Source organism: Hyperolius riggenbachi, chromosome 3 (genome assembly GCF_040937935.1).
Source record: "Hyperolius riggenbachi isolate aHypRig1 chromosome 3, aHypRig1.pri, whole genome shotgun sequence".
Lineage (NCBI taxonomy): Eukaryota > Metazoa > Chordata > Amphibia > Anura > Hyperoliidae > Hyperolius > Hyperolius riggenbachi.
This window is the reverse complement of record NC_090648.1, coordinates 98,254,974-98,273,243: the sequence shown is the minus strand read 5'-3', so window position 1 is coordinate 98,273,243 and position 18,270 is coordinate 98,254,974. Positions and strand designations below refer to the sequence as shown.

Here is an 18,270-nt window from a genome sequence, read left to right as displayed (position 1 = left end):
TTACATGAGTGAGATTACAGTTTTATCTCTGGATATGCCCATTAAAATATTAGCATTTGGCCAAGATAGTCCTGCCTGATATCATTGCCAAGCTATTGCTTTCTGGTGTCTGTATGTACAGTCTACAGTGTGCTCCCTCCCCCAGCAATCCCACTATAACTGCTTCAGTTACAACTAGAATAAATTACTATTATCGATGTACAAAGCGCCAGCATATTCCGTCAGTGGCGCTGTACAAAGTAAGAAACAAACATGGGGTGCATAATAATACAGGCAATGGTATACATCAAATACAGACACTTCTACAAAATACAGAATTGGTAATTACAGTGACAAACGTAACTTGTGAATAAAATAAATTCTAAGACACAAAGTAAATAACATATTCCAAAACACAAATCCCAGCCCTTGCGAGCTTACAATTTGAAGGAATTGGAGGGGGGGGGGGGGGGGGGGGCAGTGTGTTTTCAGGTTATCTAGTGAGAAGTACAACTTGGCCAGCGGTCGAAGGGGGAACGGCCTAAGTTAGAGCGTTTGCTTGTCGGGAAAAGTTTTGAGGGAGTGTTTGAAAGAGTTCAAAGGTTGGAGAGCGGCAGATGTGTTGTCAGGAGGGGGTATCCAGAGGGAAGGGGGGTGAAGCATGTCAGAAATCTTGTATATGTGAACAATAATGCATTTATATAGAAAAAATACATTTGAATAAGCACTTTAGCGACATGTACTAGCTGCCCCCCAGAGGGGCTAACAATGTCTCTACCAAAGCGAAATAGAATGTTTTTTGGTGGTATGAGAGAACACTTGACAACCAGTAGAACTGCCATGCAAACATAGGGAGAACATACAAACGTCCCCCAAATAGTGCTCTGGTGGTACTAAGCAATAATGCTGACCACTTAGCCACTCTGCTGCTTTACAGGAGGTAATAAACTCAGGAGCATGATTTCTGCTGCAAAACCTGTGAATTTCTTCTCCGAGGCTCGGTCCACACTACATGTGGTTGCAGAACGCAATCCGCGGTCCAGGCTCCGGTTTTAGAAAACCGGGACGTAATGGATAAAAAAAAAAGTTTCTAGTCCGTTTAAACATTCCATGGCTTTGGATGGGAGGGCCGCCATGCTGGAGTGAGTAGCAGGCAGGAAGGGGGGCAGCTGGCACAGTGTTGGAGAGGGGTGTTGGACCCCCCCTCCCTCATCTGAGTGCCCCCTTCCACGCCCCCCTCTAGTTAGTTTCTTTTAAAATCAATCCAGCGGAGAGCAGGGAACTCATTCACTACCTTGTTCCACCGCTCGCTACGTCACCTCTTGCAATGCCGCCCACGGAAGTACAGAGCGCGGCATTGCAGGAAGTGACGCGGCGAGCGGTGGAATGCAAGGAAGTGAGTTCCCGGCTCGAAGCTGGATTGATTTTAAAAGAAACTAGCTGGTGGGGGAGCGGGGACGCCACTGTGCCCACTGCCCCCTTCCTGCCTCCTACCCCCTCCAGCATGGTGGCCCTCCCACCCACAGACAGGGTTGGGACTCTGGAAACGTATCCGTTTCTGTCTAAAGCTGTCTGTGTAGAGGGAGATCCATTTTTGCATTGCTTTTCACTACCCCTCTGTGTATCCGGGGTCTGTGAAAAAACTGCAAATCCGGACTGTCCGTTCAGTTTTTCAAACCGGATTCCCCCACGGATCCGTTTTTAGATTGTGTGAAGACGGACGCTATTTTTAACATTGGTATCCGTGGCTCCGGTTTTGGTCCGGGCCCAAAAACGGAGCCACGGATACGTTTCAAATACAAGTGTGAACCGACCCTAATGGAGCTTTGCCTACCTTGGGAACAATTTAACTTGGAGTTAAATTCCACTACAAGCTTAACTGCAATATACTTCCTGAAACAAATGCATGGAAATCTGCAGTATAGGTGAAATGTGATCAGGATCTGCTATGGGTTACTATTTCATGCAATCAGTGAGGAAGCCGCCAGGAACGCCAGTACTTGCCGATCAGACTCTTCGCATGCCTTCTGCACTCTCTCTGATAGCAGCTTCTCACTTTTCTGTAACTCGTATATGCCCAGGTCTGCTTCTCCAATGGGGGTCACATGACTCTTGCCGCTCTGCACAAACTTCACAAGCTGCAAAGAAGCAGAGGTGACAAAACCGTTATCAGTAGGGGCGTTGCTAGCCCCAAAGATCAGTGGCACATGTCCCTGATCTATTCTGGGGTGCCCCGGATGTCCCCCAGGCAGAGTCAGCTGTGGTGCTTCAATAGCGAGCATGTTGGGAGCTGTGGTGCCTAAATGGCAGACAAGCTGGGAGCTGTGCTGCCTCTATGTGGGCATACTGAGTGCTATGGTGCCATGCTGGGCACTGTGATGCCTTTATGGGGGCATGCAGGGAGCGGTGGTTCTTCTATGAGGGCATGCGGGGAGCTTCTTCTATGGGGGCATGCTGGGAGTTGTGGTGACTAAATGGGAGGCCCATGGGAGCATTGGAGGGGCTCCACTAGAAGGTCAGGGAATGCTATGGGGGAACTGCCAGATAACCTGGTGGCAGGCCAGCCCGCCCAGCAGAAAGCCAGACCAGCCAGCACAAAAGCCAGGTAACTGCCTATTTATGTGATATGCTGCATGAGAGGGGGGCTTCATCCAACATTTTCCTGAGCAGGCCTACTTAGACCACTGTTTAGTTCATGTAAATTTCGCTCCACACATGACCACACCCACATTCTGGCTTATGGCCACACCCATTTTCCATCTGGAGTGCCCAAAGTGCCCCGGACCTCTTAGGATACTAGCAACGCCCCTGGTTATCAGAGAGGAGAATAGGAAACAAGCATTCAGAGGGACTGAAAGCACCGCATAACTCTTTCTGAAAACGTTTCTAAGACAAACTTGTGGAGCCACATTTCATATGTATAAAATGCTTTAAAATGAAGACTACTCCACACCTCTATCTCAGTAAAGTTATATTATTTCAGGGGAAATTTTACAAGCTTTAACTCAAAGCCCGTTGAATGAACAATGGCAATACACCATACAATTGTATTTAAAAAGAGAAACTCCGACCAAGAATTGAACTTTATCCCAATCAGTAGCTGATACCCCCTTTTACATGAGAAATCTATTCCTTTTCACAAATGGATCATCAGGGGGCGCTGTATGGCTGATATTGTGGTGAAACCCCTCCCACAAGAAACTTTGAGGACCATGGTACTCCTGGCAGTTTCCTGTCTGTGAACCCTGTTGCATTGTGGGAAATAGCGGTTTACAGCTGTTTCCAACTGCCAAAAAGCATGCAGCAGCTGCATCACTTGCCAACAGTAAAAATGTCACCATGTAATAAATGTCCGAATGTAAATCAGGGATTTAAAAGATTTTACCATGGGCAAACACTGACTAATCATTTGCTGTATACATAACTATTGTAAAAATGAAGCACTTTTTTCATTACATTAGTTTCACTGGAGTTCCTCTTTAAAGAAAACCTGAACTGAAAATTAAAAGTCAAAATAAGCATACACAAGTCATACTTACCTTCCATGTAGTCTACTCCTCAGTGTCTTTCTCCTGTCCCGCGTCCTGTTTGTTCACTGTGATCAAGGGAATTTTCCGTCCTCCATTTTGAAAATGGCCATTACTAATAACAGCTTTCTGGTCAGCACACAGTTAAACTGTAACATCGCCCACTTGAGCCATAGGGAAACATGGACATTACCTGGTACATCAGTTTTCTTCTCAGCTATAACTGACAGCAACTGATATTTTACTGACAGCAACTGATATATTTCAGATCTGACAAAATGTTGTCAGAACTGGAAGGGATTATTGTCAGAAGAAAATGGCGAGCTCCTGAGAGGAACTGATGGCAAGGTAACTATGTAATCTTCATTTGAAGTTACCTGATAGGTTTATTTTAAATATTTTTACTCAGTACAGGTTCTCTTTAAAGAGGAACTGTAACCCAGGATTGAACTTCATCACAATCAATAGCTGATTCGCCCTTTCCCACAAGAAATCTTTACCTTTTCTGGAACAGATCATTGAGGGGTCTGTATGGCTGATATTGTGGTAAAACCCCTCCTATAGTGGGATGTCAGCATTTAGGTCTTGACAGTTTCCGGTCTGTAAACCTCATTGCATTGTGGGAAATAACAGCTGTTTCCAACTGCCAAGCAAGCAATATCTACTTCTGTGCATATGTACAGTGCTGCCCATAATTATTCATACCCCTGGCAAATTTTAACTTAAAGTTACTTTTACCAGCAAGTAATTTTTTTGACGGGAAAGGACATAGGCGTCTCCCAAAAGATAAGACTATGTACAAGATAATACAATACAATACAATAACATTTGTAAAGCGCTTTTCTCCCATAGGACTCAAAGCGCATAGCTGTGTCTCAGATTAATACAGGGTTTCAGGCTGGGTTGTGTTACAAAGGAGATAGTCAGATGTTCATGAATGCCAGACTGAAAAGGTAGGTTTTCAGTTTAGACTTAAATGCTTCCAGGGATGGGGCTGTCCTGATTGGGTGTGGCAGGGAGTTCCAAAGTGTAGGGGCAGCATGACAAAAGGCTCTGTCTCCAAAGGTTTTGAGGTGGACTCTGGGGGTGACCAAGGTGTTACGTCCTTTTGATCTAAGATTGTGGGGGGTGTGATGTAGTTGCAACAAGTCCTTCAGGTATCCAGGGCCCAGATTGTGCAAGGATTTGAATGTCAGTAAGCCAATCTTAAACAGAATTCTCCATTTTATCGGTAGCCAGTGGAGTGAGCTCAGGGTTGGTGTTATGTGGCAATGGCGGGGTTGGCTCGTTAACAGCCTTGCGGCGGTATTCTGTACTAATTGCAGGCGGCGTAAGTCTTTCTTATGCAGGCCTGTGTAGAGGATGTTGCAGTAGTCTAACCTTGATGTGACGAAGGCATGAACTAGGGTTGGAAGATCCCCTGAAGGAATTAGGTGTTTAATCCTTGCAATATTCCTTAGGTGAAAGAAGGAATGTTTCACAACAGCTGAGATTTGATTCCTGAAGCTTAATTTCCCATCAATCAGTACTCCCAGGCTGCGCACACAGTCTGAGTTGTTCAGGTCTGAGCTCCCTATCCTTAGCGGTGTTGGTTGAGACTGGAGCTGCTTTGCTGTTGAGCCCTGGCCCTCGATAACAAGAACCTCAGTTTTGTCAGCATTAAGTTTTGTTTTTTTTTGTTTTTTTTTGTTGTTGTCAGCATTAAGTTTTAGCCAATTATTATTCATCCACTACTGAAGCTCAGCTAAGCATGCGTTTATTTGTGGAGTAGGGTCTGTGACATCAGGTTTGAATGACAAATATAGCTGGGTATCATCAGCATAGCAATGATATGTCAGGCCATGTTTTTGTATGATTTCTCCAAGTGGCAGCATGTATATGGTGAACAGTAAAGATGAATTATTTTGGAAAAAAAAAAAATTTCTCAGCTTTGATTTACATTTGAGCAAAAAGTGTCTAGTCCAAAATTATTCTTACCCTTCACAAACTGTCACAGTCTGTGGGAAAATCTAAAGTTCTATACCATTCCAAATAGTCCAAGCTGTTCTAAAGCATCCTAATTACCCTGATTAGTTGGGAAAAGCTGTTTTAATCAACAGGTGAAAAACAGTAGCTCTCTGCAGTTGGTTTATGGACAGTCATGGCTAAGACAAAGTAGCTCAGTGAGAACCTGCGGCTGTGCATTGTGGTTGCTCACAAGTCAGGAAAGGGCTACAAGACCATTTCTAAAGGTATTCAAGTTCCAGTGGCTACAGTGCCAAGTATTATTAAAAAATACAAGATGTTCGGCACTGTGGCTTCTTCCAGCTCCTGGCAGTTGATCGGTGCCCTCGCCGCAGCTGCTCTCCCTCCCGGCGTCCATCGGTGAAGAAGCCGACCTCGCCAGGTCGGCTACCGGGTCAGCTTCTGTGCACTCCACGACGGGTGGTCACGTGGTGTAGGGACGTCATCTGGTCTCTACTGCGCCTGCGCAGTAGAGACCAGATGACGTCATACCACGTGACCCACGCCATGGAGCCCACATGAAGCCGACTTGGCGATGTCGGCTTCTTCACCGCTGGATGCCGGGAGGGAAAGGAGCTGCGGCGAGGGCACCGATTGACTACCAGGAGCTAGAAGAAGCCACAGGTAAGTGCAGTTTGTTTTTTATATCCTGCGTGGATCTTCCCTTTACGATCTTTTTAATACAATTGATATTCTTGACTGATAGTAATGTTTGAAAAATCAGATCGATCCACCATATGCTACAGTAGAATCGCGTTATAGTAAACTTGATATAATAAACCTCTGGATATAGTAAACTCCAATCCTCAGGTCCCAGCAAATGCATCTGCATAAATGTACAATGTATGACCAATTCTGAAATAGTAAACTTCTGATCTAGTCTACTTTTCCTGGACCCTTGGAGTTTGCTATGATGGGATTCAACTCTATTACATTTTTCCTAAAAATTCATCAGAAATTTCCAGCACTGGGCATACCATAACTATCAAAAAATATTAGAAGACAGATTGATTTCTCTTGGGGGAAAAAAAAAAAAAAAAAAAGGTAGGTAAATTAAATGTTTTGTGGTTGAATCATGTATGGCACCCTTAATGGGAACCAGAGGTGAGAGGGATATGGAGGCTGCCATATTTATTTCCTTGTTGCCTGGCAGCCATGTTTATCTGTTTATCTTCTGCAAGAAGTGGTGTCTGAGTCAAAACCCTGGAACAAGCATATGGCTAATGCAGTATAACCTCAGAGTACCTGATCTGCTGCATGCTTGTTCAGGGTCTATGGCTAAAAGTAATAGAGACACAGGAAACTGCCCGCTAGGCGGCGGCTGGTCACAGTGGTGTTTCCATGGAAACGGTTTCCTGTCAGTTCACGGAGGGAGTCTCCGTGAACAGCCTGCGAGCCTCCGATCGCGGCTAGCAGGCAAAATGTAAACACGCGGGGAAGAAATCCCAGTGTTTACGTCGCAGGAGATCGGCGATCCCCGGCCTCTGATTGGTCAGGAATTGCCGCCGTCTGATAGGCTGAAGCCTATCTAAGGCGGTACAGGATGGATCGCTGTCCTGTACCGCCCATAGTGAGGAGGGGAGAGAGGGAAGGAGAGGGAAGGAGAGGGAGGGCAGGATATCGCTGCGGAGAGGGGCTTTGAGGGGCCCCCCGCTACACACAAGTAGCCAGCAGCGATCAGACCCCCCCAGCAGGACATCCCCCTAGTGGGGAAAAAAGGGGGGGGGGGGGGGGGAGTCTGATCGCCCTGCCTACCACCCGATCTGTGCTGGGGGCTGAAGAGCCCACCCAGCACAGATCATTCAAAATTCCTGCGGTGCTTAAGTGGTTAAAAGTAAATAAATATGTTCTGTTGTTTTCTGATCTTAAAATTAAGCTGATTTCCGCTCAAAACTCACCTTTAAACCTACAGGTACTCAGATCTTGAGAAATGTTTGTACTATGCTTTTTCTTTCTTCTCACCAGTAGGCTCAACTTACACCACCTATTCCACATTCGATTAATGGTATGGATCTGGACATTAATTTACCACCTGTGCTCCTTTCCAGTCTCAGGCTGTAACTTTCCACGTTTACTGTATTTCTATTTGTTGACCCTACCTATGAGGTACTACTTTGCTCTAAGACCTGATAATTGCCTATGTACCTGTAAACTTTTTCTTTTATAATCAAAATAAAAATAGTGTTACAAAAAAAAAAAAAGTAAATAAATATGGCAGCCTCCATATACCTCTCACCTCGGGTTCGTCTTAAGAGATCAATATCCCCAAAAAATTTTAAAATACATGTGTATAATACGTATATTTCTCCCCAGTTAAAATGCACTATAAATTAGTTTCTCCTACATACCTGTTGCTTACAGTAGGCAGTAAAAATCTGACATTTGACAGGTTTCAGATTAGTCCACCTCCTCATGAGGGTCTGTGTGGGTTTTCGTTATTTTCAAAAGCACTAATTGAACAGCAGTTACTGAGTCCAACTGCCAAAACAATGGGCAAATGAGTAGGCAGGCCAGGCAACATCTTTGTGTTGATCCTTTCTAGGGAATGCTTTTGTAAAGAATAAAGGGAATATTGAGAATGCCTCAAGAGGAGATGGACTAGTCCAAACATGTCAGATTTTTACTACTTAATGTAAGCGACAGGGATATTGAAGAAAATCTAGGAGAAATATACTTCTTACAAGTATGTGCACACATATATTTTACCTTTCACAATTTTTCCCAACAGTGGTCCTTTAAGAGAGCCAAAAGTGTGTGTGATTTCATTTAGCCATGGTACAAGATACAATCACCAAAATCTGAAAAGATATGTTGATTTGACAAGGAATCAACAACGCTACTCATAACTGCAGACTAATGTTCCTCAATAACTGTACACAAAAGTTCCAAAACCGATGCCCACCACCCTTATATGGATATGAAAACCCTCTGTGACAATCCTTATATGCTACAGAACTGGCTGCTTTCTTCTCACCCTTTCCCCGTGCCGTTGCAACACACAAATCTTCTTGTCTCGCTGCAGCTGCAATAAAGCCAGCTTGAAGGTGGGCGGGTCTGGAATGACCTCCTTGCACAGTGTGCATACATCATCCTCCAGCAGTAAGGGGAAGGAACTCAGAGGGGAAGACTGGTACGTCTGCAGCACCAGCTCTGCCTGCACCTGCGGAGAAAGAAACACAACAGCATGTTAGGGAACCTCCGTCTCCTACCATACGGTTTCCAAACAATGCAAAAATGAATACAACCATCACACCAAATATATCTATCTATCTATCTATCTATATATATATATCATATATAGGGTATTTCGTGTACAAGACACTTCTAGGCCCCTCCACCCTTTTGTCTACTTCAGAGCCCTGATACACAAGAAAAACACAGCTGCACTCTTCGCATCCATGTCGTAGTTCTGGACTACACGCTGCAACACTGGAAAAAGAGAAAATGTCCGCACTCATCAACAAGTAGCTTCCATACACTTTATTAGACATCCATAAAACAGCAAAGAAAGGCTGACATGTTTTGGACAATTGTGTCTAAGGCCGGGTTTCCACTGCTGCGAATCCAGGCCGATTCCCCGCCCACGAATTCGGATGGATTTCAGCAGCCTATAGAAGTCTATGAGAGCCATCCGAATTCGTGGCCGAGGAAAAATCTGAGGCCCTGCAGCATAATTTCGTCCGTAGCTGTCCGAATCCCATAGCTGTGCATAGCACGGCTAGAGGGATTCGGCTGCGAGAGGCAAGAGCTGTGCCGGCATTGCGTCTCGCAAGACGCATGCCGCCGCACAAATGGAAACCTAGCCTTATTCATAGCCCCAGAGCCCTGATATGTTGGAGGAGGAGAAAGATAGTTACTTATCACGATTTGAGCATTTGGTTCCTTTGGCTCCCTGCTGATTGGAGGGAAGGGACGGGGACAGGGACTGGAGCTATGCAGGAGGCGGGGGAGCAGCCGAGACTGACACTACAGATGTAAACACAGCCTTACAGCACGGCTGTGATTTATGAGGGATTGCAGAGTGCAGGGGATACTTAGTGAGGTTTGGGATAGCAACAGAGGCTGGGCTGTATAGGCAGATCCAGCCTCTGTAAGCAGATAACATTCTTTAAACACACCTCGGGTTCTCTTTAAGACTCCCTTTCAAGAGTATCTGAAGCAGATAATTGGTGGTTTCCTGGGACAGTTGGAAATCTAGATTCAGGAAAGAGTATGGCTCTTTAGGGGTGAAGTTATATTTGAAGTATTAGGAGGTTGGGATGGAGGGGGGGTAACTGACTGGAATATGGGAGGGGTGAAAGGAGCCGTTTGGTTGTGTATATAGTTGCCTAGTTTTAATAGGTCTTTGTCTTGGCTCTCAACACGCGTAGGTCATTTCCTATAAGTTGTTTGGGTGGGGGGGGGGGGGGGGGGGGGGAGTGTGCCGCTAGGTAGAATCCCTGTTGGAGTGGTGCCCTCAACACCCATCTTTAGAACTTCAGGTTTTTGAGCACTGCCGTTTATAAATCATACTGCAATGTATTTTAGACTTGCTGATCTGTTTGATCGATATTTTCATTTTGTGTTCTTTGAATTGTAATACTGAAGACTGATGCAGAGTATCTCAATGTGATTTTATATATTTATCTATAATTATACTGATTGTCTTGAGCATCAATAAAAAAATGTTATTCAAGAAGAAGACATATATAAAGTATTTACACAGGAGATGCATTTGTAATGGACTGGTCTTTTGGAAGTGGCTTCATCAGCCCAGCACATGTGCCCCTTTCTTCAAAACCGCAAGATGTTGTAAAGCTAAAAGGCACCACCAGCCAGGATACTGACTCACCTGCGAGTAGTTACAAGACAGCTGTACTGTAATTATGCATCTCTGATGCCAGCGACTGTCTAAAGCAGTGGTCCTCAAACTAAGGCTTGCGGGCCCCTGAGGCATCTTTACCGGCCCCCACACACAAAATGTATTACTTATAGAAGCGGTCAGCTACATCTTTAAATATTGATGGTCCGCATATAGAATAGCAGTGCTGGCACACCCCCCCCCCCCCCCCCCCCCCCCACACACACACACACACACACACACACACACACACACACATGGAAGCCAGAAAGCAGTCATTCGCTTTTTTCCAATCAAATTCCACATCAGGTGACACTGCTGTCCAATTGGACTGCACGCTGTCACCTGGGTATGCTTCACTGTCTGGCCAGCAAAGTCTTCTACATCATTTTATGTATATTCCGCCGGCCCCCCAGCAGTCTAAAGTATGTTGACCGGGCCCTCGACCCAAAGCGCTTGGGGACCGCTGGTCTAAAGGCTCTAATGAATGTACAAGTCATGTCACCCAGCCAGGATACCAGCGCTCCATCCCTCGGCAACATTGCAGGGCTGAGTCTGCACAGGCTGGCAATATGTTGCCACGTGGGGAGGGAGAAGGGCCAGGGAAGCAGGGTAAGAGGTTCATCATGCAGAGTCAGAGGTGTGTCATGTGGTGGGCAGGGAGAGAGAAGAGAACAATGTGCTCGGCCGAGTTGATACAACGGGCTGATCACAGGCCCCTGTGCTAATGCTAGATTCTCGGCAGAGGCAGTTGTTATTACACCCCTCGCCCAAGTTTCATCAAGTGACTGTAGGAGGCTAAAGTTGCGTTACAGTGGAACTGAACACAGAGCTTCCTTTCTGCTCTAAAAAATTAGCCACATCATGATCTGTGAATCCTATAAAAACATGGGACTTGATTCACTAAACATAGCGCTGCGTAACAGTGCGAGCTAGCTGTCAAGTGACAGAAAGCCAATTGGACCAATCAGAGTGCAAGGATCGGGTCCTTTAATGTGACTGGACCCGCTGGTGCTCAGGGTGGAAGGAGTGTTTGCTATGCTGTAATTCAGAAGCATAGCGTGCACAGAATGCCCGCTCCCCAATTACACATGCTACACTGCCAATAGTAAGCGTAGCGTGAAGGGACACTGATTTGGAGCGTGCGTATTCACTAGCGCGCATAACAGCAGCTAACTCGCGCTGTTACGTGGCGCTATTTTTAGTGAATCAAGCCCATGAAGTTTTACTTGAATTCACTTGAATTCACTTCGCTAGAAGTGAGTTAAGGGGTTAAGCCTGTGTTTACACCAGGACAGAGCAGCACAGTTGACACACAACTTATGCTGGGAATACACGTTATGTTTTGCGCGTTCAATTCGGCGCCTGATCTATTAGCCATTCGATTTTCTGCTTGATTCTCGCATCTTCCCCTCGTTTTTCTTATCTTTTTTCCATTCACTTCTATGAGAAATCGAGCGGAATTGAGCGGAACATCGGACTTGTCGGAATTTTATCATCGAAGGCATCTGTCGGAACGATTCTTAGCAAAAAACGTACCGTGTATTCCTAGCATAACAGCTTTGATTCACAGCTGCTGATAACACACTCTGATCTAGCTAAACAAGCACAGAGCACAATAGAGTAAATGTATCCAATAACTAGATATGAATATATTGTGTGATGTGCTGGGTTAAAACTGTCCGCCCACTATTACACAAAAAATAACAATGACAGGGGAACTCATTTAGGAGTGAGTGACAGCATGGGAATTCTGCAGTTCCTAATGTCCTTGTTTTTTTACATAAGAACTTGACAAGGTCTAAGGTAAACCAGAAATTCCATTAAGACTCAAACAGAAAATGACAATAAAGAAACAGACATGACGGACCAGCTTTACAACATAAATTGATATAGTCATGTACCTTTAACACATCAGGAATCACGAATCCTTCATCCAGATTCATCTGTCCACCTAGAACGGACCCCAGCGTCCATCGTAGAGGTCTGATGACCAGCTGCCTCATGCCCCACGAGATCCAGCCGCTGGAGACCCCAGACACAAAGTCCGCCTCTCTCTGCAGGGAACCACGCCTGTCACAGCACAAGAGGGACAACAGGGCTCGTTTATACAGTGTGGAATAGTGACAATTCTGCAGACACTAGATGTTGCTGCTCTAACAGGGGTTACATCCTGGAAAGCTCAGTGCTGACCAGCTGTTACTATGATCAAAGAACTGGTGTAACTATTACAGTTATAGTGGTGGCAAAAAAAGCAAAGAGACCACTATGATAACCTAACCACCTTCTACTGTTTGCATTTCACTGTTTTGTGCAGTTCCTCACAGCTTCTTCAGTATAATCGAATAAGCCATAGGTGTTTTTGCCCCCAAAGCTTTACTATAATTTAGTGCATAAAAGCTGCCCAAGGTTTTACACAGGGCCAGTCAGTCCTCAAGTCCTTCAGGAAAAGTCAGTATACAAAAGGGGGAAAAACCAGGTGGTAAATATACAATAGACAAATGTCTCTGTTTGACAATATGTGCTATGCAAAATGTTGAGAGCATCTCCTGCATGCATAAAACAGATAGCTCTGTAGAGAAATGCTGAATGTGTAATAAGTGAAAGTTGCAGCCACCAGGGTTTGGTGTGGACTGGTAGCCCAATACCTGATGTCAACCGATGAATGCAGCAATATATCGTCTCCTATATCCAGCTGGTCAGAATCTGCAGGATAAACGGGACACACCTCCTACAGGTCGGGAGTTGGGAAACCATCAATCTGCCTGCAGACGTCGAGAGGAACGGCAGCCGTGTAGCCTGGTCAGGCGCTCTAGCCCCAAGTAACGTCACCACCTGCACCCCACGCTGCGTTCCAGGGTCCATCGCCCAGGAGGATTGTGACCAGCAGTTATAGGAGGCGATACATTGCTGCAGTCATCGGTTGACATCAGGTACTGTGCTATCAGTCCACACCAAACGCTGGTGGCTGCACATTCAGCATTTCTCTTCAGAGCTCTCCAATTTATGCATGCAGGAGATGCTGTCAACTTTTTGCATAGCACATATTTTCAAACAGACACATTTGTCTATTGTATATTTAGCGCCTGTTTTTTCCCCCTTTTTACTGTCATTTTGCCGTTCTCTGTATACATAGCTCAGAAAGCCCAATGCTTTACTTTAGAAAGAGGTCAGCAATGGCTGTCTCCTAATTTCTCTTACCACTTGTGTACTATAAAAGTCACAGCCATGAGGTGACAATTAACAAATCAGGATGAACCAGATAACAGTCCAATGTATCTGGTTTCCGCAGAAACCAACTCCGGGAGGGCCAGGAGGCCTCAACTAGGGGTTGAAAAGCCCTTATGGTTGATACTGTTTTCCTGTAGTGAGTTTGCAACATCCTCCCCACTGTATTGTCATGAATTTGTATGCTGCACTAAGCCATGCATACATGTTTATAGTGAATCTGTGGATATTTAGGTTGATCACGCATATGTACACCACACAGCACTGAACTCTATATGTCTCCCCACCTGGAATAGGTCAATGAATTATTTTCACCTGAGCATCTCCTGCATCACCATTTCCAAGCCCAGCGGAGTGCAGCCATTGCGTTTGAAGCGTAATTGCAGTTGGCGTAATGTGACACTGGCAAGTCCATCTGCCTTGGCATGCTCCACAATCAATGGGATCCAAAAGGCCATTTTACCATCCCAGTCTGCGCTGTCCACATCTCGTGTCCCCTTGAAAGCAGAGAATAAAAATGACATGCGTTCATCGTCATTCCAGTCTGCTGGGTAATGCGGGGCCATCATCATCACCGATCAAGGGGTGGACCTAACAGAAAGATTCAAGAGGGATTAAACTCTGACATAACATTCAGTAAAAACATGTTTTCTTACTTTTTATTACCCATTCAGTTCTCATATGTGCTTTTGTGCACAAGTATTATTGTCTGTTTACAAATTACCCAAAGTACAGTTTATCTGTACTGAAAGCTGCCATTGTAATTCATTGCATAACTGCTGTATTTATATATTACATAGCCAGTGAGAATGTATCTTCTCCTGTGTACACTTTATGCACAGTTATCATGTTCTGCAGTGAATACTAGCAGCATCTGGTGCCATCTAGTGGCACATATCTCTATGTACACATTCAATACTCAGTATCCATGATCTTCCCTGATGACACAAGATTGCGAAACCAGTCGGGAAGGCGACAGGCGGCACCATTTTATTTGAGGTCTTCTATTGACCATTTTATGCGCGCTACTTTTTCGGGGTTCCCAGTGCACGGGCCCCGTATGTGAGTTCTTCTTTTATCCTTGTTTTTAGTTTCAAAAAGTTTTAATTTTAAGGATTATATCAAATATAACAGCATTTGAATGGACCCTTAGCAAAGGGCCATGTTGCGGTTAACATTCAAACATAGTAATGAACATTGGTACAGGTATAAACAGTGACAGGTCAGATGACAATTTATGCGGAGATACAAAGAGAAAACAGTACGGGGGATAGCATTTGGTGAGGATTGTCCCTAAAAGGAGAGGGCACAGGATCGCAAGGCTAGCATTGATGAGGCCGAGAGCCATGGTTGCCAGGTTCGTGTAAAGGGCAAAGTAGCATCATTAATTATTGCTAGTAGCCTTTCAGATACTAGGATCTCCATAATAATGGAGTCTGTCGTTTCAAGTGACAAGGTGGGTTTCATACATTGACGGGCAATGTGAAGTCTAGCTGCTTTAGCTATGTGTTGTGCAAGTCTATGTTGTGGATATTTCCACTTTGGTGGCTTATTTCCAAGTAGTAGTTGGAATGGGTCAGGAGAAAGAGATATCTCTAGGGCTGTGCCTAAAGCTGATGCTACTTGAGACCAATATATTTTAACTACAGGGCAGAACCACCAGATGTGGGCCATGTCACCTAGTTGCCCGCAATTTCTAAAACAGTTTGGAGATTTGTCTTTTGAAATAACCTGGAGTTTTTGTGGGGTTATATAAGTGCGATGGAGGATTTTGTGATTTGTTTCTATATGGGAATAGTAATTTCTCCCTTTGGCTAAAGTTAAGCAACACTTACTCCATTGTTTTTATCCTTGTTTTTAAATTGTTTTACTTGTTATGTAATAAAGACGGTTTACACTTAGATGTGCCATATATCTCTTTCATGTCACTATCCTACTGGACTCCCCTTTGGCGAGTCTCTGCAACCTCAGGATATCTACTATATTCCGGAGGAATCTGTGGTGTGCAACATCGCTGGTGAAACAACACCATTTGAAAGTTCTGCGGACCATCTATCAAACTCGTTTACAACCTTATAATGTGGGTTGTTGGAATCTGGTAAGCCTTGCTTCTTTACCTTTTTGTTCAAAGATCCTGTATACCAGAAAATGACAAAAGCTGTATTACTATAGACCTGCGCTGACTTTATATATTCATTGCAATATAAATGTTATTTGTCTTGTCTTATCAAACAACTGTGCGAAGATCCACCACGGCAAATCGTTAAATGCCAAAAAAATGAATGAGTCTAAACTGTAATATTTAAAATACATTACTTTTTTTTTTTTCTTAGGCTACTGTTATTTACAGTACCTTGTAAACTGAGCATCTAGCTGCTCCTAGATTTAAAAAAATATGTCAAATAAGCCTTCCCCAAATGGAGGTTTCTAAATGGAGTGGGCTTTAGGGGGGCAGCAAGCATTTATTTACCTTTGGGGGACTGCTCTTTAGTCCCCTCTCTATATGTGGGCCTCCTTTGGACATGCCTACTAAAGACCAACAAAATATTGTTAATGTACAGAGTAGGGCATTGTGAAGAATGGGTCAGCACTATTTATGCAATACTAGTCATTTTAGGATAACTGGTGCTGAACAGTGGGGCATTAACCCCAGGGCTGTGGAGTTGGAGCAATTTTGGGTACCTGGAGTTGGTGGTTTCAATAAACTGAGGAGTCTGGTGATTTTTGTACCGACTCCACAGCCCTGATTATCCCACTCACCCGCAACCACCACGTGCCCATGTTCAACCACGGCAACGCCTGCACACTCACCGCCTGACACCAATGCAGCCTATGGATGCAGATCCCAGGGCTTTTATTAGGGAGGATAATTAATAATAATAATAATGATGATGATGATGATGATGTGAACCACTAAGTGCTTCCTGAGCACTGTAAGGGCTGGTTTACATGGACAGATGACAGCATTTGTCCCCAACGTTTAACACTAGGGATCCAATGGGTTGTAATCAGGGCTATGGAGTCGGAGTCAGGGCAATTTTGGGTGCCTGGAGTCGGAGTCGGAGTCGGGAAAAAATGCACCGACTCCGACTCCTAATGAATTTAAACTGTAATTAAAATAGAAAATATGATAAAATGTTCTATTTCTCAGACAATAGTCATCATAAATTATACATACAGTAATAGCTGTGCTTAGTCCACAAAAATGAAATAAACCAATCAAAATTAGTTACTTGTGCTGCTTCAATAAAGCAGTCCCCGTGTTTTTAAAGTCAGACATACACATCTGATTGTGACTGTATATATGATGTGTACACAGGAATCTCTTATATATACGAAATAACATCTATGCTGTAAGTATAAAGCCTGATGTGTAGCCGTGTCACTAATACAGATGGTCAATGAGATGCAAATAATTCTGCGTTGATTCTGATTTATGCAAATATACTCTTTGCTCATGAAATCAAATAATTTGATACGTTAAAATTTGGTTTGGTGACTACAAATTAAATGGTACCTGAGATGGATGAAAAGTTTTATACATACCTGGGGCTTCTTCCAGTCCCCTTCAGGCTAATCAGTCCCTCGCTGTCCACCTCCACCACCTGGATCTTCTGCTATGAGTCCTGGTAATTCCGCCAGTCAGCGCAGTCCGGCCGCATGCCGCTTCCACAGCCAACAGTGTTGCGCAGGTGTAGTACGCTCCCGGCGGCGGAGTGTGTGCATGCGCACTACGCCAGACTGGCTCAAGTACCTGGACTCATAGCAGAACATCCAGGTGGCGGAGGAGGACAGCGAGGGCCTGATTAGCCTGAAAGGGCTGGAGGAAGCCCCAGGTATGTATAAAACTTTAATTTCATTAGTTTCAGGTTTACTTTGTTACACAGTAGTACTATACTCTACATATGCACTCTCCACAGAGCTGCAGGGAATCCAATGAGAATGTTGTGCACATTGAACACAGAGGTGTTGTCTGTCACCCATAAACCTGGTTCAGATTGTGCATGAAGAATGTGTAATAGAGGAAGAATCTCCTCATTCCCCTGCAGAGTACCTGCACATCACTCTTACATGTAGCCACAGTTACATTGCCTAGGGCCTGATAGATGTTCTTTGTTCCGGCCTGTACCTCTTACAAGTACTCTTACCAAGGACTAGTTTTAGTCTATGACTAAAGGGAATAAATATGGCAGTCTCCATATCCTTCTCACTTCAGTTGTCTTTTAAAATTCCTATGCGTTGGCAGTTAAGAGACGAATTTCATGTTACATACTTTCAATCAAGATTGTAATATGCAAATTAGAGAAGTCGGAGTCGAGGAGTCGGTGGAATCCTAAACTGAGGAGTTGGAGTCGGAGGATTTTTGTACCGACTCCACATCCCTGGTTGTAATAGAGATGCATGGGAGTGTTCATCTCACGTTTAGTTAATTGCCATTGTTTGGTTAAGTGATGCAGTCGATCATGTTTTTACAGGCGCTGCAGTGTCTCAGAGTAAATTGCGCTCACGCTTTAATTGAGCTCCTCTATGGCTTTAATGCAACAACAAATGATGTCAAATGCTTTTCTGGGCAATAGCAGCAAAGCATTTGAGCTAGATGAAACGAGCCGCCGAGACCTGTTAATGTGATCCGAACCCTTAATTTGATCATTCGTAAATGTGTATTCACAGCAGCAGAGGAATGTGTAAACA

At 44.4% G+C, this 18,270-nt stretch overlaps 1 protein-coding gene across 3 annotated transcripts in view; it reads right to left on the bottom strand.

Annotated features, from left to right (window-relative positions):
- CHMP7 (charged multivesicular body protein 7) overlaps positions 1-18,270 on the bottom strand; it is a 37,938-nt gene that overhangs the window by 19,137 nt on the left and 531 nt on the right. For all 3 annotated transcript variants that reach the window (XM_068274659.1, XM_068274658.1, XM_068274660.1), the window contains exons 2-5: positions 13,894-14,169; positions 12,255-12,423; positions 8,485-8,670; positions 1,984-2,117 (exon numbers count right to left, since the gene is read on the bottom strand). In XM_068274659.1, coding sequence (XP_068130760.1) covers positions 1,984-2,117; positions 8,485-8,670; positions 12,255-12,423; positions 13,894-14,150 — 746 coding nt within the window. In that variant the 5' untranslated portion in view covers positions 14,151-14,169. The remainder of the gene's footprint in view (positions 1-1,983; positions 2,118-8,484; positions 8,671-12,254; positions 12,424-13,893; positions 14,170-18,270) is intronic.